General features: G+C 41.3%; 2 protein-coding genes and 1 long non-coding RNA gene across 3 annotated transcripts in view; 2 read left to right on the plus strand and 1 right to left on the minus strand.

Moving 5' to 3' along the window:
• Positions 1-116: 116 nt before the first annotated feature.
• The window catches only part of LOC131880698 (DNA polymerase theta-like), a gene marked incomplete in the record, with an annotated part of 62639 nt that continues 38224 nt past the window's right edge, over positions 117-24531 (plus strand). Inside the window, 17 exon segments of the mRNA XM_059227382.1 lie at positions 117-274; positions 344-452; positions 969-1158; positions 1222-1576; positions 3801-3952; positions 4316-4569; positions 4732-4933; positions 5019-5328; positions 5583-5798; positions 6332-6477; positions 11574-11740; positions 11854-12043; positions 12341-12514; positions 22445-22553; positions 22630-22926; positions 23057-23260; positions 23616-23999. Coding sequence (XP_059083365.1) covers positions 253-274; positions 344-452; positions 969-1158; positions 1222-1576; positions 3801-3952; positions 4316-4569; positions 4732-4933; positions 5019-5328; positions 5583-5798; positions 6332-6477; positions 11574-11740; positions 11854-12043; positions 12341-12514; positions 22445-22553; positions 22630-22926; positions 23057-23260; positions 23616-23999 — 3481 coding nt within the window.
• On the minus strand, positions 6856-10223 carry LOC131880989 (propionyl-CoA carboxylase alpha chain, mitochondrial-like). Its single transcript, XM_059227731.1, is given in 7 exon segments — positions 6856-7061; positions 7475-7639; positions 7804-8598; positions 8678-8728; positions 8731-9048; positions 9304-9954; positions 10070-10223. Coding segments are annotated over 6 exon segments (2103 nt in total). The 5' UTR covers positions 9947-9954; positions 10070-10223; the 3' UTR covers positions 6856-6930.
• LOC131880999 (uncharacterized) lies at positions 12521-13193 on the plus strand. The gene is made up of 3 exons (XR_009373317.1): positions 12521-12669; positions 12735-12821; positions 12894-13193. It is a non-coding gene; the product is annotated as an uncharacterized LOC131880999 (long non-coding RNA).

Genomic DNA, 24531 nt, shown 5'->3' on the forward strand with positions numbered 1-24531 from the left:
TTAAAAATATAACGCTTGAACGTAAATTGGCGATAGAACATCACCAATGAGCTTAGATGCCACCCTAGGTCTACAAACGCCTATGATTCATGAGAACTCAATCTAGCCGCGCCATCTAATCTATGAGTGGTACTTTTAAATCCAACCCGCTAAACTGTTTTGATGAAAATCCCATGGGCCAAACCATCTGCGTCCTAGATCCTGCTAGTCCTTCTCAGCTTCATCGGCGCTCCGGCGAATGAATCCAGCCTGATGGCTGCGAATCCGCCGGACAGTAAGTCATGACCCCCGCCCGCATCCATCCATCCCGCCCTGTCCCTAATGCCGGCCTTACTTTCGACAGGTGCCGTGGGCCCACCCCCAGGTACGCCTGACTTTGAGGGACGGGGGCGCTATCTCGTGGGTCCGCCACCCCCGACCGTGCCGACTCCCGCTCGCCGACGTTCTTCGAGGTAAACGTGCCAAGCCTTATAGATGGGATTCCGGTTCGGAAGAACGAAAAGCCCCTTCAGCCTGGACTCAATTGAAGGCCTTAGGAATCGGGTCAGAAAAGCAGGGTAAACGTTATTCTCCACGGATTAGTTGGCGGTGCTACTTTATTTAACTTAACCTAACCTAACCCAACCGAACCTAACATGATATTAATAACCCTTAAAGTCTCTATCTAAACCGTATAACATTTTGCCACAAATATATAAATGAGCACCACCAACTAATCGGTGGAGGATAACGTTTATCGAAAAGCTAGGTCATTCCGGTGTTCGTTTTCCCTATTAATCAGACTTAGCCCGACTTCGGTGAAGATAAGTTATATTGAACTTATTAACCTCATTGCGGTGGCTGACAGGTCGGGCTCAAAATTGGTTTTATTATCATCCGCCACACTTTGAGTCCAAACTTGCCCGACTTTTAGGCTTATTGACCTAATTATGCTTTGGTTCCGTTTGTACTTTCGTTGTTTTATTCAGGTTGAATCCGGAAATGAGCCCAGTACCTATCAATGAGGCACCGAGTGTGTTGGCTGATTTGAGTGAGGACTTTTGGGATGAGATGTCGCCCCTGCGGGTCACGCCTCTGTCCAAAACCGATCCCACCGATCCCCGTAAAATGGAAATGGGCCCAGACACATCGAACGCCCAAGTCGCTCGCAAGCTCCAGGTTAGTTTCAAGTCATTTTAGTTCATAATCATCGGCTAAAGTTCGTTTGGGAGTCATATTTAGATGCCCATGGATACCTTAGGTGCTTTATCACCGATTGTGGGAAATAAGCATAGACCTTCGGGTGATATTGACGCCGTATCAGACACACCGAAACCTCCCAGTTCGCCCCAACTGGATGATAGTGAAGTGGTCCCAAAATCGCCCGTGATGAAGGATGATAGTCGTTCAGTGAGAGAACGGCGAAAGTGCATTGTGGAACATTCGAGCCTACGAGATAGTTTGACCGAAGTGGAGAAGTGCGAACTGACCCATTGGGGATTGCCGGAGATGGTTTTGATGCGATATAGACAAAAGGGCATTTCTTCTATGTTTCCATGGCAATCCCAGTGTCTGACTATAGGAAGTGTTCTTGAAGGTAAGACCTTCATTGAGAGGATCTTTCCGCATGGCTTTCCTTGTTTGAGTGCTTGACTAATTTGGGGCCAATTGATGAGAAACGTTTGAGAAATGAGTCAAAGTACAAGCCATTTGTACTCAATGAGGTTTCTTCTTGTGCAGTGTTCCGATAGGGAAAAGCTAGGTCATTTCTGGCACTTTATTGCGTCATTGAATCGCTGGAAAATTATGCTTTGATGTAAGCTGAAATGAACTCCCAAAAGTCATGATTGGTATTGACACTGAAATAGAACAATACTCAAAGGGAAAGCCAAGAGACGGACATCATAACGGCAAACATAGTGGTCATTGAGTTTTAAGAGCAGGTCATTGAGGGACTGGAAAGGCACGAGTCAGTTGATGTTGTCTATCTTGATTTTGCCAAGGCCTTTGATAAAGTATATCATGGCCTTTTGTTGAATATACTTCATGAGATTGGGATCCAAAGGAAAGGTTCTCAATTGGATAAGAAGCTTCATTCAGGGTAGGAAGCAAATTGTTAAGGTTGAGGGATCTCTTAGTGACATACATGATGTCAAGTCAGGTGTTCCCTAGGGCTCCATCTTAGGGCCCCTCCTTTTTATAACATTCGTTGCCCCTCTTCAAAAGCTTAATATTACTGCCAGTCTCTCTTTTATGCTGACGATACAAAGTTAGTTTCTGGTAGGAATGGCCAAGATTCCAGTAGCCTTGCAAAGGACTTAGATCGAATCTACTCTTGGGTAAATGAGAGTAATATGGCCCTGAACGGAATGAAATTCCGCTCAATGACATTTGGGTCAACTCCTTTGAATGCTCCACTCGTAGATAATGGAGGTAAAGATATTGAGCAGGTCTCATCTATGAAAGATCTAGGTGTAGTCCTCCAAAATAATGGAAAGTTCGATGAGCATATCCAGTTGAAGGTGGGTAAGGCTTTTCAAATGTGTGGTTGGATATATCGCACGATTAAGTCCTGAGATAGTGTCACGATGCTAACTCTGTACAAGTCCATTGTCCAGCCACATCTTGAAAATGCTTCACCCATTTGGGCTCCAATGAGTTCAGCAGGTTTGCAAAAGGTCGAACAAGTCCAAAGATGTTTCACTAGGAACATCACAGGAATGAGAGAGCTCTCGTATTGGGAAAGGTTAGAACGGTTGGGATTGTACAGTGTTCAGAGAAGGTACGAACGGTACCTGATAATGTACGTCTTCAAAAGTATCCAAAAGCTTTGTCCCAACCCAGGGTTTAGGGTCAATTCTAGCGACCGTAGAGGCTTAATGTGCGTTTTGAGAGCACCTTCAAGCCCTCGAGAATCCAGGCTAGTTAAAACAATGAAGTCCGCATCTCTTCTTTCTCGGGCTCCTTCATTGTTTAACTTGCTTCCCTCTAATATTCGTAGGGAATACGTAGTAGGCCTTGTTGATCCGGTTGCATCTTTCAAGCCAGACTTGGACAAGTTTTTTATCAAAATACCAGATCAACCCTACATTCAAGGACTAGCTCGGTCTGCCAACTCAAATTCGTTTGTAGACCAAATATAATATAAAGATTGAAAGGTAGTAAATCGACGAATTATAATAACCTTTCATTTTAATAGTACTGGGGATTACATTCCTTGTAACGGTTAGCAAAAGCCCGTAAAAAAACAAAATCCCAAATTCCGTTTTTGAAAGAACCCATTTTCTGACACAATCAAACATGACTATGATTCATTGAATTCCACGGCTGCCTTAGAAAGTCAGACGAGTTGTTGCCCAATCAGTTCAGTGCTTTCCACACCTCCATTTTCTTTGAGCGGAACAATCGAAAGTGCAATGTTTGATCAGTTTCGACGGAAATTCCCCATCACATATTAGCACTTTTGTAGCCTCAGCATCACTCGTAAGAAACAACTTTGATTTTAATTGCTTGATGGAGTTCTAGCTCAAATTCAGCCTAAAACAGATCATCAAATGTAACTACTTAAATTTATTTGGCTGAACTTAAAACACTCTCATTTAGGACTTGAAAACACAATAGAGTTTAGGTCGAAAATTTGAACGAAACGTGAAAAACCTGAAATGGCCCTTATGACCTTTCCTGACTGAAAATGGGCACCTAACACACGAATGCTTAAGTGAATGAGTGTGCTTCCCAAAAGACAAGTTCACTCACTAGGTGTCAAGTGTAGGCCTACGAGTACAATAGGGAGTGATTCATGCACTATTTCCTGTTTTTAGGAGGCAACCTCGTGTACTCAGCCCCAACCTCGGCGGGAAAGACTTTGGTGGCGGAACTGTTGCTGATTAAGCGAGTTCTCGAGAGTCGCAAGAAAGGCATCCTCATCTTGCCTTTTGTGTCATTGGCTCGGGAGAAAATGTTTGCTCTGCAGGTAAAGAAAGAACCGTGCAATTTTTTTTAAAAAGGGGTCGTCTAAACCGGTGAAAGAAAAAAAACCATGTTGGTCCATAATCCTTTCATCTACACGTCTTCAGTGAGAACAATTTTGTTTATGCACATGAGGTGTTAAGACGGATGATGCTGTTCAGATCTTTCTTCTTGTTTGTTGGGCAGAAAAAGCGCACAGGATCTAGGGCACTGGAACCTATTCATGCGTTGGCTTTATAGCACTCAAAGGCTGACGATCACTCCAATTTGCCATTCAATCATTCGTGAAATCAATTTTACCCAAACAAATGCTCGTACGATGGGGGGAAAAGGTTTAAAAGATTGAGGATGATCGTTGAACTTCAAGGCTTTGCTGCAAGACCTTCCGATTCGTGTGATGGGTTTCATGGGATCTCAATCTCCGCCTGGTGGTTTGAAACGCACAGATCTGGCCATATGCACCATAGAAAAAGCGAACGGTCTCATTAATCGGGCCTTAGAGGACGGGTCATTATCTGATATTGGATGCGTTGTGGTGGATGAATTGCACCTACTTGGCGACCCTTCCCGTGGATATCTCCTGGAGCTGTTACTCACCAAAATCCGATACATGTCATTCAAGTAAGGTTATTTCATCGAGTAATGATTATTTCTTGGTCAGAGTCTCAAGTGCCTACACCCCATTTTAGGTCTATTGGGGAGTGACCAAATAGTGTTTTAACATTTACTCTCGAGTTTGCACCATTGTTGCTACCCTTAGTTTTGGACTTGCTGTCGTTTCAGGGAACCAAACTGTGATATCCAGATCATTGGCATGTCGGCCACGTTGCCAAACTTAGACCTCTTAGCCCTATGGCTAGATGCGGATCTATTTAAAACCGACTATCGACCGGTTCCACTCACCGAAACCATCAAAGTTGGTAACCGAATTTTCAGCAACCAATTTGAATTTGTTCGAAGCCTCAAACCTCAGGTCCACATTGAGGTAACCAACCTTGAATCTAGACTATGCAGTCCAGTCCATTAATGTAAATCCATATCTCACGTGGATGACGTCTGCCTCTTCATAGAACGACTCCGACCATTTGGTTTACCTCTGCTTGGAGACAATCTTGTGTGGTCATTCCGTTCTGGTGTTTTGTCCCACGAAGAATTGGTGCGAAAAATTGGCCGATACGGTGGCCAAGGCCTTCTTCCAACTAGGCCGACCCAATCCAAGTGACATGGATCTTGATAGTCGGGAGATTCGTGCCAAAATTCAGGCCGAAATAAAAGGAAAAGAACTCCAAGAAGTCATGGAACAATTGAAACGAAGTCCAGCGGGTTTAGATCCTGTGTTGGCCAAGGCCATCAGTTTTGGAGTGGCCTATCATCATGCTGGTATGCCAATTTAGATTTGATTCCGTGTCAAAGAAACAAAGGGACTCTGGGTCAAAGACAAAAAGTGTCCTTGTTGTTCCACCTGTAGTGTTGGCTATATTTTCTTACATCAGCTTTTATCGATATGAACATGCAACTTCTTAGTGTTCGAAAATTCTAACACACTCACTTATTCAAGTGGTAGTAAGAAAGAAGTCCATTTGCCACCACCGTAAAGTTGGCTTTATTTGTCCTCAACGAACTCTTGATTCTAGGACTAACCTTTGATGAGCGAGACATCATTGAAGGCTCATTCAAGCGTGGTGCTCTTCGTGTCTTAATAGCCACGTCCACTTTGAGCTCGGGAGTGAATTTGCCTGCTCGTCGTGTGATTGTGCGATGTCCTTTTACCTTCAAAAACCAACTCATCGATACTTTGTCTTACAAACAAATGATTGGCCGAGCTGGCCGAAAAGGCGTGGATACGGAAGGTAATGATAGCATCGCTAATTAATGGTGTTGGATTCTTGACCCAAGTATTATTTATATCAATTTAGTCTCAAGATTCTGGAAAATTGACCGACGCACGTGCCAGATTCAACGTGATTTGGGTGTCAAGCCTGAAACTTGGCTTCGTGATCATTTGAAAGCCTCATTGGCAGTGGGACTCAAATATCTTGGGTCCATTATGCATTTCATTTAATGATCAGTATGCTCCAAATTTGACCGCCCTTTTTTTCTTGACTTTTAACCCAAAAAAGCTGGAAATGTGAGAAGGATCAAAACTGTCCTGGCGTCTGGTATGCTTTGTTCCAACGCACATCCAAGCAATGCAAAGCGTAGAAATATTTGAGTTGTATCATTCATTAAAAGCGGAGTTAACTACGTATATTCCCCAAACGTCGTAACATGAAACCAAAGTTGCCCGACCATCCGACTCGCTCGGCTCGAAACCAGATTCGATTTTGAAATGGGCGCTGCATATTGCATCTTAATGTGGAGCAACCCTGTCTTAAACTTTCAGGGGAAAGTATTCTCTTTTGCCGAGAAAATGAGAAGGACAAGGTGATGGAGTTGGTCTCGTCACCGTTGCAACCGGTGAAAAGTTGTCTCGTGCACGAACACAGTGGAGAAACTATTGCAACCGCCATGAAGAGAGCTTTACTGGAGGTAAGGCCCATCAAAGACCTATGTGTGATTTCTTTTGTCACGAAGCCTTGCCAAGACTTTTGATGTCCTAGTAGGCTCTTAACGATGTGGTGACGAGAGAGGGAAAGAAAACGGAGTCTTGCTCAACCATGTTGGCCTTCTTAAAAACGTTGGAATCTTCTGGTTACCATTTCTTTGAAATTGCCATTTCAAATTTAGCAAAAGTTGCCGTTAGCAATTTAAGAAAATAATATATTCCATAAACTTGATCTCAAGGCTTTCGTACCCAATCATTCGATTTGATTGCGAATTTTCAAAAATATCCCTCCAAGCAGGAAATTAATGTCAGTCATTTCAGTCAAAGGTTTTGATGAGCAATCAAAGTTAGATGGTTCTGAATGGATTGCTCTTTAAATTCTATATTTTCGGCACTCTGGGTTGGATTAGGACATCGATGAGGTTGGTTTTAAATGCTTATTCCAATTCGATAAGAACTTGGTCTTCCTCCACGGTATCGCCGACTTTGATGTTGATGGCCTTGACTTTTCCTGTAGCGGAGGCTTTCATGGAGTTTTGCATTTTCATGGCCTCAACCACGCAACATTCTGCAATTTAAAATTCAATCAGAATGCAAAAAGGGGAGGAGTCACGCAAAGGGTTTTACTCGCCTCTATGATCAGGATATCCCCGTTGTCACCTTAATGTTATAAAAAACATGAAAAACATTTGCTTATCCAAAAAGAATTTGAAATTTGTCAAAATGAAATGTTTATTTGGGGAACGGAAATATTTACTTTGGTTATTCACTTATTATTTATTTTACAATCACTATTTTGAAAGACTGAGGTTTATCTCATCGCAAGAAAACAATCACGCGGGTGATCGTTTTCTTGCGATGAGTTACTCCAAATTTAAATTTCCAAAAATCCAAATTTATAATTCCCTCCAAATTTTAAATTTTGCATGAATGATGCGAATCAATGAATTTCCTGCGGTAAGCCATAAAAACTGCACTTACCCAAGCCTTCTCCAACCATTTGGCCAATCTCCACCGAGATTGCCTTCACAACGCCGGGCATGGGTGACAAGATCACTTTGGACAAATCCAATTTGGGTTTCTCCTTCATATATTTCCTGAGTTCAGCGGCGTGAGCAGGAATGACGGGAACGTTCAAGGCAGTGCCTAGATTTGTGAGGAGAGAAAGAAGTGGAAGTGAAGTGTGAAAAAAGAGCCAACGAATTGATCTCTTTTGTGCTCCTTGTGATTAAAGTAAAGGAAAGGCGGCGGAAGTACACACCCCAGTGTTGAGCACGTGAGACCCTCTATAACTACGTACGTATACTAACCTTTGTATCGGATGCGGAGAGTTCCATCAGCTTGCCGACCAATTAATTGGACCACCGACACCTTCTCATCGAAAGTGGCTTTGACCACCGAGTCCGACAGTTGGAAATTGTCCAAAAGAGCCAAGGTTTTGCCGCCTGATTTGGCCACGAAACGGGCGCCATCCCTCGTCATATGAACGGGGATGTCTTCACCTTTGACGGTGACCATGAGGTCGAACTCGTCCAAGTTGCTCTCCTCGTTCTTGATCACGTAATTGTTCAAGGTTTGTCGAGCTCGATTGGCTTCTTTGCTGTGCATGGCCGAGGCAATCACTGCCAATTCAAGAGATTCGTCGGGGGTCAGTTGGACTCCTTGGAAGCCATCAGGGTATGTTTCTGGGAGGTAGTTGGTGGTGAAGTTGCCTTCGTTGAACTTGGTCTCCGTGAGGATATCCCGAAGTAGCGGGATGTTGTGGGTCACACCACGAATAACATAATGGTCCAGAGCATTCACGGATTTTTTGATGGCCTCTTCGCGGGTGTCGGCGTAGGTGGTCAACTTGCAGATCATGGGATCGTAGTACATACTGATTTCGGAGCCTTCCTCAATACCCGAATCGCATCGAACCCCAGACAGACTCTTGGGCTCTTCGTACTTGTAAAGCCTACCAATAGACGGCATACCAAAGTTTTTGAACGGATCCTCGGCGTAGACGCGGTTCTCGACGGCCCATCCCCGGATTTGGATATCATCTTGGGACAACCTCAAGGGATGTCCATACGCTGACCGGATCATTTGGTGAACCAAATCCACCCCTGATGGGAGAGGAAGAGGTGCGAGAGTTATTTGTGATCGAAAAAAATATGTTGATATGTTTAAGGACCGGTGACATACCTGTGATGCATTCTGTAATGGGATGCTCCACTTGCAATCTGGTGTTCATCACGAGTCATATCCAATGGCTTTCGAGAGGCTTATGGCTTGTTCTCCCATTTTTCTTCGGGTTTCGGGGTCCAGAAACGGACTGGGCGCCTCTTCAATCACTTTTTGATTCCTCCTCTGAATCGAGCATTCACGCTCATTGAGGTAGATGGCGTTGCCGTGCTTGTCTCCGAGAACTTGAATCTCCACGTGCCTGGGACTGTCCACAAACTTCTCCACAAGCATCCGATCGTCACCAAAGCTAGCAGCACCCTCTTCCGAACATAATTTGAAAGCCTCCTTGGCTTCGCTATCGTTCCAAGCAATCCTCATGCCCTTGCCACCTGAAATCAAGGTCAAATAATATCTCGCTGAACATGCATGTACCCGGCCATTAATTGGGTCAAAATAAATGTTGCTACATTCCTGTTGACCCAATTAATAGCCTTGAGTGCATGCATGCGTACTGCATAATTGATTGAATGACGTATTGGGGAGTACTTTTGTATCTAAGCTTGAACGTACACCTCACTTTCTGATTACGGTCATGGTACTTCATTGGGGCACGAAATTAGTCATCGAAATGTTCACTTCCTTACCTCCTCCGGCTGAGGCCTTGATCATGACAGGATATCCAATCTCATTACTAAGTTTGACGCAATGCTCGGCATCTTCCACCACGCCATCATAACCGGGAATTCCATTCACCTGGGCTTGAGTGGCCAGCCTTTTCGAGGCCAATTTATCGCCCATGCCCTCAATGGCCTTCGAATTCGGTCCGATGAAGGTGACCTTGGCCTTCTCCAATTCAGATACAAAAACCGTGTTCTCACTTAAGAAGCCGTAACCCGGATGAACCGCTTGAGCACCTGTTTGCTCCACGGCTTTCAGGATCTTTTCCATGACCAAGTAGGATTCCCGGGCGGGTGGAGGCCCGATATTCACTGCCTCATCGGCCATTTTAACGAACAAGGAATTGGCATCGGCCACTGAATGTACAGCCACGGTTTTGATACCCATCTTTCGAGCGGTGCGAATAACTCGACAGGCGATTTCGCCGCGATTGGCGATCAAGATCTTGCCGAAGGTCTTCTCAGTGGCGTCGATGGGATGAGCCGTGAAAATATCTTCCCATTTCTCGGGTTTGTGCACTTGGGCAGTGGAAATTGCGCTGATGGAGGGACGGCCATTGTGCCACAGTTGACGCGTCCGGGGAAGTCCTCGTAAGAGCCAACTAGGCATGATATCGGCTGAAATTTGACGGAGGTAGAAACTTTTGGATAAAACATAGCTTAACGAGCTTGAACGAACGCTATTGAAGTTGACATTACATTTGTTACAATCAAAAGCTATCTATGGCTTTACCTGATGATAAATACGACGGTTCGGTGTACTTCGTGCACTTCCTTCAATGAAATCCCTGAGGTAGTCAAACAACAACAATAATGGTGAGACACTCGCTGTGACTGCAATGACTGTTTCTCTCCATCCATCCACGTACGTAATGATGATGCCCCCTCTGGTGAGGAAAATGAGCAACATGTTTGAAATGAGGAGGCTTAATGCCTGAGAAGTATTTTGATGTTTGGTTCATTGGGAATGTGTAAGTGCCTTGTCTAATTGTGACAGACATACCTAAACACATTGTCGCATATTTGAGCTTAAAAACCCATATGGAACAGCTTGAGATTGATTGCATGGGGCAAGCAGTTCTTCAGACAGAATTAGTAGAGCCGTCCTTGTTCGAGGCAAAATAAAGTCAGCATTTTTTACCAACACGCTAATTACATATTTGAAAATTAATAATTTTATTATCCTTGCTTGATTATGAGAGTTGAAATAGTCAAGTTTTCGATGGTTCTAGCTCCCTAACAACCCGGTTACGTCTTTGCTCAATTACTTAGAAAACAGAAACGATTTTTCCGCGTAATTTATTGCCTAAACTCAAAATACCCTAAAAATAGATCATCACAGTGGTTAAAATATCCCTTTAAAGATTTGACAGGAATACCCAAACACATCTTGGCATGTTTCTAGATCGCAAAATCAAAGGCCCAACTTTGGTTTTATTGCTCTCTAGAATTCTAGGCCTCCTGAAAAAAAACCTGCATCCCTAAAAGCAATATATTGAGCAGGAAAAATGCCAAAACGTATTTGGGTATTTCTTTGGAATTTTGACACGGCTTTTTGGCCACGATATCATACTATCACATGGTGTTACTTCAAACACGCTTAAATTGTACCGTACAATTTCTGTCAACATAAACGAAATACAAATTGCAAACCTAGTGTGTTACACCCACTTGAGTTTTTATATCTATCGATCAAGTCCAAAATATTCAGTTTTCTTCCAGCCAGAATAAGGCACTTCTTGAATATGATTCGCCACGAACTTCTAGAAATATGGACTATGAACGAGCTCCCCGCAAAATCGGCCTGTTCTTGGTCATAGCCACCCTGAGCCAATTGTCGAATTCGCGTAGTAAATCAAGAAACAATTAAGATTAAATTAGGGCTAGTGCTGGCGATAGTCCAGTCTTTCACTATATTCAAGTCGAACAAAAAGACTCATATTGCGCTAAACTCGCCCCAGCACTACTCCTACTTCAATCCTCAAACCGGATTCAATCTTGGTTTTCCATCCTGGTGTAAAGCCGCCCTAATTCGTCGGTGGATCAGATGTGTATAGTTGAAGTGCCAATAAAACGAGAATCACAATGTATGAACTACAATTTCGTGTTTTATGAGCGACTTACCTAACCGTTTTTGGCCAACTTATTTTTAAAGGATGATGGCAACTCTTGTACACACTCTTAGAAATGAAGACATTAGTTTTGGTTGGTTCATCGTGTTTCATTTCATTCGTTAGGTCGTCGCAAGTGGAGTGGCCACCACACCCAAAGAGGTAGAGAAATACGCCTCCTGCACTATGTTGTCCGCCTCCTTGACCAATCTTTGTCCCTCCTCTCCATCTCAAAGCACAGAAACTTCCATTACCGGATGTATCCAATTCCTGGAAGAGAACGAATTCATTCGGTGAGTCAAATTTCTGTCCCGCACTAATGCCCGATATCCACCAAATGTATGTTGTCCCTTCGTAGGTAGGTGGGTTTTCCTCTTAGGGATTTACATCCTACCTTCTGTTCCAGACTCCAATCTTCTGGTCCAGAAGCTGGACACCCAAAAGGTTCCAACGACACTCGTTACGTGCCGACTCAACTGGGATTAGCATGTTTGGCATCTTCACTCTCACCGGACGAGGGACTCAAAGTCTTCGTGGAACTTGCTCAAGCAAGAAAATGTTTCGTTCTCGAAAACGAGCTTCACATCCTCTATCAGGTGAGGATTCATTCTTGAAAGAAGGCCCCTTTCGTTCCATAGGGCTTCCTTCTAACTTATCAACAGCATAAGTTTGGAGTCATAAATATTGCTTTGTGTCTCGTCTGAATGCCCTTGTCATTTATCACCGGACGTCTTTTGTGGGCCGAGAATGTGAGGCTAATAGGAAAATACCTTCAAGAGGAGCATGCGTGAATGGATCAAACTTGACTGTGAATGATTTTTAGTTTTAAAAAGCCCCAGTAAACATCCTGAAATTTTTATCACGAGATGGGTTTTCCTTGTCTCATGTTGCAGGTCGTTCCCATTTATGCTGCCGTTTCATGGCCCAACTTGGATTGGATGAACTTCTTGAGTCTCTGGGAAGGATTAAGCCCTGATATGAAGCGCGTGGGAGAATTGATTGGCGTCGAGGAACGCTTTCTGGTTCGAGCCATGCGAGGAACACTTAACCAAAACTCCGTCAAACAGGTAACTTCTTCGAGAGGAAAATGAGACCCTTTAATGTCTGCCAATCCGTAACGGTGAAATCAAAAATTGGCCATGGTGAATCTGTCCATGAACCACTGGAATATGGACGTAGATGCTGGAGCTGCTAAGAATTAGCAGGACGGAATCGTGTGAACGTAAGGTGTTCTTCTTCAAACGAAACTGACATTAGATCGCCCCAAAAACGTATTTCAATTTTCAGCTCCATCGCAATCAAACAAAAGCTTTTCAAAACGCTTCAAGCTCAAGACATATGTCTACTCAGAATGAATGAGTGAGCCCTCTAGTGGTAAGTGATTACCAGATGAGGGTTAAGGCAATGCCAATACTTTCAACTTTAGCGTTCCCGTCCATATTCCAGTGGTTCATGAATTGTCGCGTCCTCTACTTGTAATGATGAAACACCACCTCGAGCAATGCTCGAGTTCCATTAACATCACACAATGATACTCACAACATTGATTTAGGGTTTACTCAATGCCAAGTAAATAAATAGTCGTCAAGTAACGATTTTCATCGCTTACCTTAGTACTCTTACTCATGTATTTACGGTCGATAAAGAGCCTTATTGTGACCTTTCGAGACAAATACCCAACACAACTTCGCTTTTACTAGCTCGCAAAATGATAAGGAACAGCTTCGAATTCACTGCTTTATGTAATTGTGGCTAAGATTGAAAAAAATACATGCCTTAAAACAGACAAAATGCATTGATTTGTAAAAACCTATTTCAAAAAAGATCAACGGCGAAAAGGACAAAAAAGATACGAAAGGTATCTGATACTGTACGTCTTCCAAAGCCTCCATGAGCTTTGTCCCAACCCAGGATTTAGAGTCAATTGTAGTGACTGTAGAGCCTAAATGTGCGTTTTGAGAGCACCTTCAAACCCTCGAGAATCCAGGCTAGTTAAAACAATGAAGTCCAACTCTCTTCTTTGTTGGGCTCCTTTATTGTACAATTCACTTCCTTCTAATATTCGCAAGGAGTACCTAGCTGTTGTTGATCCAGTGGCATCCTTCAAGCCAAATAGGGACATATTTTCGATCAAAATTCCCCGATCAGCTCTTTATTCTAGACTTTTTCCACTCGGGTGGAATGTATCCAGAGATCAAGGAAACATTTATCAACCGAGAAAGTATCGGAGTAATTTCATTATATATATTTGCTCAAGAACGACGTGGGAAATTTCGTCGATTCCATGGGTATATTGACTGGCAGCCCATCAAAGACGTTGGAAATATCCAAGCGATTGACTACTTCAAAATTACAATTGCGATCTCTTATTAAATTAGGTATGAAATTCCAAAAATTCGTAACTCTTATTATTGCTCGATTTTTGGTCACTCATGTTCTACCAAAAACGGAAAATTTGAAGTTTGTCAGAATTTCAGAGTTGGATCGGGGAAAAAAGTCGTCAGTCATTTGTTTTATCAGTTTTTATTGGTTTGTAGTACATTTTAAAAATTGTTTCAAACGGCTCTCGGTTTTCCGCAGAAGATTTTTTTTTTGTTGAATTTATTGCTTGGAGAGGTCAAAAGAACCATCGACATCCAAGGTGACACTTTTTGGTTGAGTCTACAGTAGTGGTAGAAGCTTAACCAATGGACAAGCCATTACAAATGCATGATTCACTTGGTGGAAGAAGTCCCCGGGAGGATCAGCATCGGACATGTTCCATTGAACTGACTTCAGAGCTCTCGAAGTTTTTCCATATTTCTAGGGCCAGTGAGCCTTTTACATGTTAAGGAACTACTAGACCTCTGAGCCCTGTTTTTCAAAGCAAAAGAGTGAATTTTAGATCGAGGGAAAGATCCAGCTTATGTAGCATAGTACGAGATTTTCTCGGTCTAAAATTCACTCCTTCGCTTTAAAAACCTGGTTCTTTTGTTAACGGATCGTCAATGTCGCAAAGCAAAACGCATGCCACTTTTAATAATATGAAAAGGCATGATCAATGAAGATTTATTTGTCGGATTTTTATTAAGAGGAACTTACCACCAAGATATAATGTTCTTCATTTGGATTTAGTCAGAAAGCTTATTTGTATGTGACGGAGTGTTGCCAGACAGAATCATGAATTTATGGTGTACTTACACACACCCGTGCCCATGAGGTCAAGGTCTTAGAGGCTAAACATCAAGTTGGAGTCTTGTGGTGGACTATTTTTGCATTTGTTTTAAATTTACCAATTCTTGGAACGCCTAGCTGACGTTTCACCAAGGTATTGTCTTCTTCCAAATTTGTGAACTTCCTTTGTTCAAAAATTTTGAGTTTTGCGTCATTCTAGAAAATTAGAACTATTTCAGCGTTCAAGCTACGAGTAAACCTCGTCTTGAATATCTTTTACATTCACACATTCACACATTCACATTAGCGCTAAGAATGGCCAAAAAATCGACCAGCGTATCTTGGTGATTTTCGCTGCACTCAAGTCTCTGCAAAGCGTGGCATGGAGAAACCCTTATGGGATAACTTGCTTCTACTGATTTTTTGGAGTACAATAATATTAAACCCTCTAAATTCCGATCACGATCTTGGTATCAGATATCAGCCCCCAAATGTGTCGACATTGGGTAATTCTCGCCTATCTTTCATCCTCTGAAACCAGACTTTTTCTCCAATAGGATTGAGTCAGTCTCGTTTCCATTCGCTCCAGGGTGTTCCTTTCTTAAGGCTTTTTTAATTAGTCTTGTACCTTGCGAGGGGTTGAGACGCGATGTCTCCTCTTCTAGTGGATTGGCCTTCGTTGGTACGATCGGTCAAAATTGATGCGCAGAGTTACTATGCTCAGATTGCACGTCTAAAAATCATTATACACCAAAAGAGAGTACAAGCTACTTGGAAAAACAACGTTCCCATGATTGCCAAAGGGTATCTTGTGGATTTACGGCCGAACCAGAAAGATGTGGGTCTTTTCAAAGTAGTTGTGCAGCAAGGAAACGGGGCGTAAAGGAAACGTCTTCTTGTGAGCCCATATTTGCTCCCAATCACAAGCACAGAAAAGTAGATTAACCGGTGGTCCATGACAGGAATGACGTCCTCGTAGACTTACCACGAGAAATGAGAACCAAAGACTGCAGTGAGTGAGCAACCAACGAAAGTAGCGTTGTACTGTAGCTAGAGTTTTGGATAAGGTTGTCGCTTCACGTTTCTTCTCGTCTCCTCTCTCCCCTCTTATCACGGTGGTTAAAAAGCCTTATCTTGGTTCGTGGGAAACATGCAAACCCGCTCAATTTTCTTCCTCTCAAATTAATTATGAACAATTTAAATGGGATCACGTTATGGAACTCTACATAATGCTATGTTTTAATGCTATTGTTTTAACTCGTAGCTCTAAAATACCCACATTTATTACCCCAACTCAGAGGCTCAAATACGAATTTGGATTTTTATTACTCCAAAAGGAGAAGATTTTTTTTCATGTTTTTGTTTGATCTCAAAATAGTTCAAATTGTTGTGTACTCTCACTTAAAACCCTCCAAATCTATGTATTTTTACGAAAATATTTTGAACTGTCATTTGTATAGCTATTTGAACATACAATGAAGATTTGAGGACAAAGAACTAAATATGCAATCTTTGTTTAGTTTGAACAAAATCTTCAAGGAAATGGTAGGATGGTATTCAAGACAAGTGAGAAGAGGTATAAATATTAAGAGTAAGTTTCTGTCTGATGTAGAATTACGGACTATGTGTATTTTCGTCAAAACTTTATGTGGCATTTTAACCACTGTGTCGTTTGTTTTACTGGTGGAGAGACAAAGGGTAGGTGATCATTGAAGAATGCAGCCTTGAATATGAAGATAAATTATCCTGCATATACGTGCCTGCATGTACCTACAACAAAAGAAGATGGTGGAAACGAAAAAGCTATTGGCAATGTTACGTAGGTGGCGAATTATAGGTGCATTGCAAATGCGTGGAAGTGCCACTTCACGAACGATAAATGGTCCTAGAATTCTCGTCTTTTCATATGTTGCATTCGAAAATGACAATGCAACTGTAAACTCAGCCTTCTATCATGACATATTGCATCCGTGTCGGTCTGAGAAAAACTTTATTTTTGCCCCCTCGACGATATGATATCTCAATAAAGAAGCCAGTGAAAGGATCAAAAGCACATTCGTCGATATCTTGGACATGCTTTTGTTTGCTTGAGCCATTTCGGGTACAAACGGAGGCTTAACTAGCAGCAAATGCACATTCAGACTGAAAGACTTTTTTACTCGGTAGTCGGTACATCTGATAAGTCATTTGAAGTATTTCAAATAGCTTTGATCAGAATTTTCTGCCAAAAGTAAAGCAGTGCTAAGAAGAGCACGGTTAGGAAATACGAGACCGCCCTTCAGAAGAAATGATGCTAAAATTTGACACTTCAGCTAAGTAGATAAAGATCTGCAGTTTCCAAAACGAATGAGCACAAGTTCATTTGCTGATGAAATAAGTATTTTTAAAAGGTTTTAAATTTTGAACGAGAATTTGAATATGCCGCCAAAACTTGTTTCGAAGGACCATCGAAAATGGCAAGGATAAGGATTCAAATAGAATGGGACCTATTTATGAAACATCGTTTCTACAGGGAGACTCAGGGCAAGAGATATTCACTAATGATTATTATATTCCAAAAGACAATACCAGTTCATCGTGACATCTGTGAATGCAACATAACTTCAAGGTGAAGAGAAATTGATAAAAATGAGGCAAACTCCATCTACGGTTTTGATATCTATTCAATCTACTATATATCCAGAAGGAACTTTTCTTTGTCGTGGATAATCACTATTTACTAACATTAGAAAGGAGAAATTATTATTTAACTGGTATCTTTTTACCCTATCGTCATTCATTTGCATGATGCAGATTATAACCACAATTATAGTAGGTGCATAGAACAAAGCATATTCGGTTTTTGATAAAGCAAAGCACATCGTTTTTATTTTAAGCATAAGCAAGAAGCGAAAAATTGCTCGTATGTTTTTTTTCAAGTGTGAGGTTTGTCAAACAGCGTAATATCCGTGGCAGAATATACATGCAAAGTTGTTTTTCCCCGCTCGGTAAGATTTCTCAATCAAATAACATGTATAGATCAAGTGTTTTAAAATTCGTTTATTTCCTGGATTTATCGAATCAACGGACATGATTTATTCTCCATGAGAACCCATAAAATCACAAACTCCTTGCAAAAGACGCTTTTTGTAAAGCGGGTTTCCCACATCTTTAACTTGATATTTCATCCACGTTTGTTCAAATTCGTAATGAAGGGATTCATGAGCCTGCTCTGCATAGAGGTTCATGTGTCTGCCTCCTCTCAACACGACAAACTCGCTCAAATGATCCAAAATCAAATGCACTTTTGGAATCAGAGACATTTTCGATTTTTTCCAAGCTTCTCTGAACGATTATACACAATCTTTGAAGTCTTCAATCTCAATATTTTCCTGTGATAAGCTCGAATTTAACCGATCAAATGCTTCTAGGACGTCAACGAATGCTTGGCCAATCTCGATTTTTTTGGCTTGACCGAGGATCTTCTTCAAGATAGGAATATTTCGAAGGAGCTTTTGACATTCGTTACCCTCAAAGGAACTTCCATGATAACTTTCTGAATGAATATGGACTTGCTTTGGCCAACCCTTGGCCTCGGGGACAAGAAGAATAAGTTTGCCGTAGGTGTGGTTGATAATTCCCAATCGAATGTGTAGCCAAGGGAGTGCGCAACAATGAAGAATCGGTGTTTCAGGTGGCTTGTGATGAAAAATTAATCTCTCCCTCTGTACTGAATAGAAGTTCTTAGGCTTTGCATTTGGTTCGATCTTGAACCTTTCATATTGATCTGAAAGGCTCCCCAAAGTGCGATCCTCAAACTTGGTGTCTTTCCACTGACCGTTAACCCATAAGCAATAAATGCAAGGGTAAGTGCTTTTGTAGTTACCGAGCCCGCAGACAGTGTTGTAACATTTCAAATCCTGTGAAAAAATGTCTTCTAAGTCTTCGGGAACTTTCAAGTCAAGCTTAGACAAGATGAGTTTGACGTGATCGTGGCACTCCTTCAAGGGTGAAATAGCCAAAATTAAGGCTCTTTTGACACCTGAGGTTTTGAATCGTCCAGACTCTTGATTTGGGTCCCGGCATACAAGGCACGCACTGACTTTGAGAAAGTTCTTTCCTTCATCAATTGACAAAAGGAGAAAGACATCGGATGTTTTCATATTTCGCTTCTCCAAGATAAGTGAAAACAGTTGGGAAGGATTGTTGCAAAATACGATTGGATGAAGTTTTCCGGTGACGGGAGAAATTTCTTCATAGACGTCGAATAGGGGCTGGTAAACCGAATTCGCACTAGTTAAGGCCTTTTTGATTCCTGGTTCAACTGGTACATCTTGATTGATGACTTTGACAAACTTTAGCACCTTGTTATCACTGATACCTGTGCATCGCTTGGCTGTGAGAATAGTTTCCAAAGAGAGTTCGTTCTGGCTCTTGTTGGCCATTTGCTTGTAGCTCCTATCTTTCCGAACAAATGTGGAGGAAGTGCTTCTGGTAGCTAAGGTTAGGCTCTCTCCGTGGCTACGCTTTTTCGACAAAAGGTCGCTTGCCACTATTTCAAGGTCTCGTTGCGGGAAATGCTTTTTTATGTTGCTTCTCAACGTCTCAGAGGTGCATGTGTGATGGCATCCACGGTAAATTAGCGTAAAACAATGCATGCAGAATATGCCACGGCTCAAGGGACAATTAGTTGACTTCTCAGCATTTTCCTTTTGTGCACCTTGTCCTTTCCACCTCTTGTTCAATCGTTTTCGAGATGACTTCAAACCAACAGTTTTACATTTCGAGCACAAAAGACATACACATATTTGTTCTCCCCGGAAGGGGCGGAATTTCATCATAGATGAGTAGTCTGGTAACTCGGGTAAGACCATACTAAAGTCTCCTTTTCAATACTTTCTGAGCTTCGATGAACAATTGGAACACAGTCCACTCGGAAGCCTTGGATCTTCCAGAGCGTATCCATCGACAACAAACTCCCTCACTAAATGAAGATAATTAGAAGTGGCAATGGACACAAAACTGCGGTCCATGCACACAAGACATAATTTTGACCTGGTCCTTTCGTGTTTGTCCATAGCCCTTTCAATTTTTGTTTCTTTTGGTTCAGCCCAATACGAATTATTATGATCGGTTCACTTCGGTACGAAACATGCCTCATTTTTATCAACTTCTCTTCACCTTGAAGTTATGTTGCATTCACAGATGTCACGATGAACTGGTATTGTCTTTTGGAATATAATAATCATTAGTGAATATCTCTTGCCCTGAGTCTCCCTGTAGAAACGATGTTTCATAAATAGGTCACATTCTATTTGAATCCTTATCCTTGCCATTTTCGATGGTCCTTCGAAACAAGTTTTGGCGGCATATTCAAATACTCGTTCAAAAATTAAAACCTTTAAAAAATACTTATTTCATCAGCAAATGAACTTGTGCTCATTCGTTTTGGAAACTGCAGATCTTTATCTACTTAGCTGAAGTGTCAAATTTTAGCATCATTTCTTCTGAAGGGCGGTCTCGTATTTCCTAACCGTGAGAGGAGTTACATGGTCAAATTTGTTTCTGTTTCTGTAAGTAGAAGTTCATGTAGAAAATTTGGCCTGGTTGCATATCTGCTTGACACGAGTAGCTTTCAAAAGTTGTTGTGATAACCGGAGGCAAAAGTGTGGAAGGAAATGGATTTGTCTCTCGGAATAGAAGCTAATGAATCCTTTTGTTTACGTGACAGACTGACGCCTAGCTACCATGACATAAGACGGAAAATAGTGCCTAAGACTCCCGCAACCTCGTTATAGATTATAGCGATATCACGACAGTTGTTAATAGCATTTGGAAAATCGGATGGGCACAATGGTTTTTTTGGTCCAGGTTGTAAACGGGATAACTTTTAAAACACCAGATAATTGAGTCGTTAAGACGAAAAAATCGGAAAGCTTGTATATTTCAGAGGCGTGATATTCAAGTAACATTTACTCCACGAGGGAAAAATGTTAAGTGCGTAAAACCAGGCAAAAAAGTGTTAGCTGTCGATAATTGTCAACTTTCAAATGTTTTCGAGGATCTTTCAAATAATTGGGAAAAAACTTTGTCCACCAGTGATCAATTTCTCAATTTAGTTAGAAGGTGGGTACAAAGTAATCTAATGTACGATATTTGTACTAAGGCAGAACATACAACTCATTTTCACTAAATCACTAATTTGCTGATGTAAACTAAACGAATTTCCCCAAAGATCTTGAGTTCTTCAAAAATATCTGCCTCCTCTCAAAGGTCAACATTTCAAATACTAAGAACCATTACAAACTTTTTCGGCTCTTTTTGGTGGACTTATCATATTGGGAATATTTTACCCCAAAGCACTCTTTATTTTGTACCTTTGCCGTTTACTTTTGTTGATATAATCCTAAACAGGAAGTAGTGAAACCTTTGGAAAGGAACTGGTTTTCTCATTATGCTTTTTTTTAAATTGATTTGCAAATAACTGAGCAAAGAATCGCATGATTGAAGTACAAAGCCAAAAGCATATTTGTTAGACGTCATGGACTTTGTTGCTCTTTTTTGCAAGCAGGGCTGAATTTGTCATGCTCAAGGTACGAACGACAAAGTGAATTTGTAGCAGGTCAACAGTTCAAAACAACTAACAGCCGCTGATTTTGCAGAAACGCTCCAAATCCAAATTAATGAACGCTATCTGACACTGTACGTTTTCAAAAGCATCCATGAGCTTTGTCCCAACATAGGTTTTAAAGTCAACTATAGTGACCGTAGAGGCTTAGCATACGAAGGAATATATACGTAGGTGTTGATCCAGTAGCATCTTTCAAGTCAAGCTTGAACAAATTTTTAAACAGCATTCAACCATGCAATCAAGGAGTAGCTCGGTCAGCCAACTCAAATGCACTGGTAGACCAAATCACATAGATTAAAAGGTACAAAATAGACGAAAAATAACCCTCCACTTTAATAGTAGGGGGGATTACATTCTCCGTAGCGGTTAGAAAGCCAGTGAAAAAACAAACCAGAAAAACTGAATAGTTCTTTTTGTAGTGTCTAAATATAATGCTTTAAAAGTAAAAATAAAGTTTTAGATAAAATATCTGAACACATCTATGCATTTTTCATTTGTTGAAAAGGCCATCACTCGATTTCTTTTCACCTTGTAACTATATGTACCATCGTTTAGTTAAAAAAAAAATATTTTTTTCATAATCGGTAGATATATTAAATTTTCTTTGACGCATTCTGACTTCATGAAATATTATCAAAGATGTTTCTTGTAATTTGGTGAGCTAGGAAAAAAATCATGATGTTCTTGGATATTTCAGTTCCAAGTCGATGAATAGGCATTTTAACCACGGTATCTGAAGAGAGGGCTTCGTGTGTTTGTGCCCGTAGTAGATAAATTATGATTTGAAATTGTGCTTTTGAAAGTTTAAAATGGATTGTAAAAAATTATTAGATTTGCAATTAGTGTTACATGGCAATGCGTTCATCGATTTCCATATTATTTATATTTTTAGTTCAAATTTCGAGACTCCGCTAGTTACAATTCATTGTCAATTAAGTCCTAGTTATCTTGGCTGTGGTGTATTTCAATATTGTGTCTTGTTGCTCGCTTCTTGAACTTTTGTAATTCTCATGAGGATTTCTCAAGTTCGTAAGAAAAGGTTATTTCCTCCTAAAGAGTCATTCAATGTTCTAAACCAAGAAACTCGTTCCGATCATTTTTCCTGTTTTCAGGTTTTACTACTAATTTAGTTTGGGCACCACACTCCTGCTCTTTATTCCATGAACCTGCACGTGATGAAATAAGATACATGACTTCCCTACCAATGTTTTGATTCTCTTGTCTCTACATACAGGCAAAGCAAATGGCCGTTCACCAAAGGTTCTACACGGCCTTAGCTCTTCACGATCTTGTCAACGAAATTCCATTGAGGGTCGTCTCTCAGAAATACGGCTCTTCGAAAGGTACTCATGAGTTATCCCCTTATTCCGGAGAAAAACGAACTCTGAGCCCGACACCTCCATTCAACTTTTCCCATAGGAATGCTTCAAAGCCTTCAACAGGCAGCATCAACGTTTGCTGGCATGGTGACGGCATTTTGTCATAAATTAGGATGGTTCAATCTGGAACTCTTGATCGGACAATTCCAAGATCGACTTCAATTTGGAATACACCGCGATCTCATTGACCTTTGTCGTTTGAATACCCTGAATGGACAAAGGGCTCGAATCCTTCACAATGCCAAAGTTGAGACTGTGGCTATCCTAGCCAACAGCACTCCAAATGAGATTGAGACCATCCTCCTGAATTCCATGCCTTTTGAAAGTGGGCGAAAAGGTGACCATTTTGATACGTCAGTTTTTTGGCCTTGTGCTACCTCGTTTTGATGCACAGCACAGTCGAAAATTGGACGTCCATGTTGATTGTTTAAAATTCAATATCCTAGTTGAATGGCTTATATCTTCAGGTGAAGCTGAGAGCGATTTCGATGCCAACAAGCGCAAAGAAATGCGGTTATTTTGGGTCACCGGTCAGAAAGGCCTTACAGTCAGTGAGGCGTCCAAGGCTGTTGTGGAAGAGGCCCGGGATGTGTTACAAAAGGACCTCGGGATACAAATTGATTGGGATTCCAAAGAGGACCGAGAACGAAACTTATCGGCATTAATGAACGGTATGAATTTTTTTATTGGATATGTTAAATAATAAAAAAACCTTTTCAGCCCTGTCATGAAATTGAAAATTTCCTTTTTCATACGAGGTACAAGTACCTTATTTGGGGTTTGTGCTGTCCAAGATGTTCAAACTTTTGTCTCGTCGGGTTGGGTTTCAAATGTTTCCTTTTAATCAACATAAAAGAGCAACAAGTACGTTAGCCAACTCCACTCACCCGACGAGGTCGAATTATCAATGATACAGGCCTTAAAAAAAGTCTTTACGTTTGTGCAATTCTTCCAACTAAACGGTCATAAACTCAAGCAAAGTGGGGATAAGTTTTTTTCTAAAAATGTACTACTTTTCCACTTTAGAGAGTGAAACAAAGAAGAACTCCCTTAAAACCAAGAAGAAGACGGGCAAGAAATCTACTAAGACCAACAAAGTAAACCTTAAACCGACGACGTCGTTGTCATCTTCTAAAGCCTTAAGGGCTAGATACCTGCAGAAACCCCAATTCTTAACCAGTGCATCGACTTCGTCTTCTTCTATTGCTGCTTCTACAAACGGCTCGACGAAAGTGTCGCCTCATTTGTTCTCGTTGCAAGGGAAACCCAGAACACAAAAACGCATGTCGGGATCGATTTTCGACGGGAGTGTCAAGGCCTCGAGGAAGTCTTTGGAACAAGTTTCTCCGCGAGAATATTGCAGCACTCCCGTGGCTCCAAATGCGGGCACAAGAACCTTGGTCAGACCTGGTAATGTACCCTCGAAAGTTTTAATGTGAATCTTTAAATAAAAAATCAAATGTTAAATCCATGTTGGGCGAGGTCGTTTTGTTTGGCGTCGAAGCACTAATACTGTAGATGTTAATGTGTCTTGGGTGCAAGGAAGGTCAGAAGCAGGATGTTTGAAATTAAGAGGGTGGATAAAATCTCGTCCTTAGTTGTTTGCACCTCGGCCAGAAACGTTGTTGTGATGGCTAGTTAGCTGAGATGTTTATGAGCAAATTAAGTTTCAATTATGAGACACAATCCTCTTAACTTTGGTACAGCATTTCGATAGCAATATCAACGTTCACAGAGCTCCAATTCTCTATTTTGTTGGACAAAATGAACCTAGATTAAAAAGGATTCATTCTGCCTAGATGAGAGGGCCCTGTACTGCACACTGTGCAATCTTTTAGGAATGTTNAAGTTTGCATTTCAATAAGTCCATATGGTCAGGACACCTAAAACGTCACCATCCAAAACGTCAAAACAAGACACCGTCCAAGATGTCTTGACCGTT

The sequence above is a fragment of the Tigriopus californicus genome, chromosome 5 (genome assembly GCF_007210705.1).
Source record: "Tigriopus californicus strain San Diego chromosome 5, Tcal_SD_v2.1, whole genome shotgun sequence".
Taxonomy (NCBI): Eukaryota; Metazoa; Arthropoda; class Copepoda; order Harpacticoida; family Harpacticidae; genus Tigriopus; species Tigriopus californicus.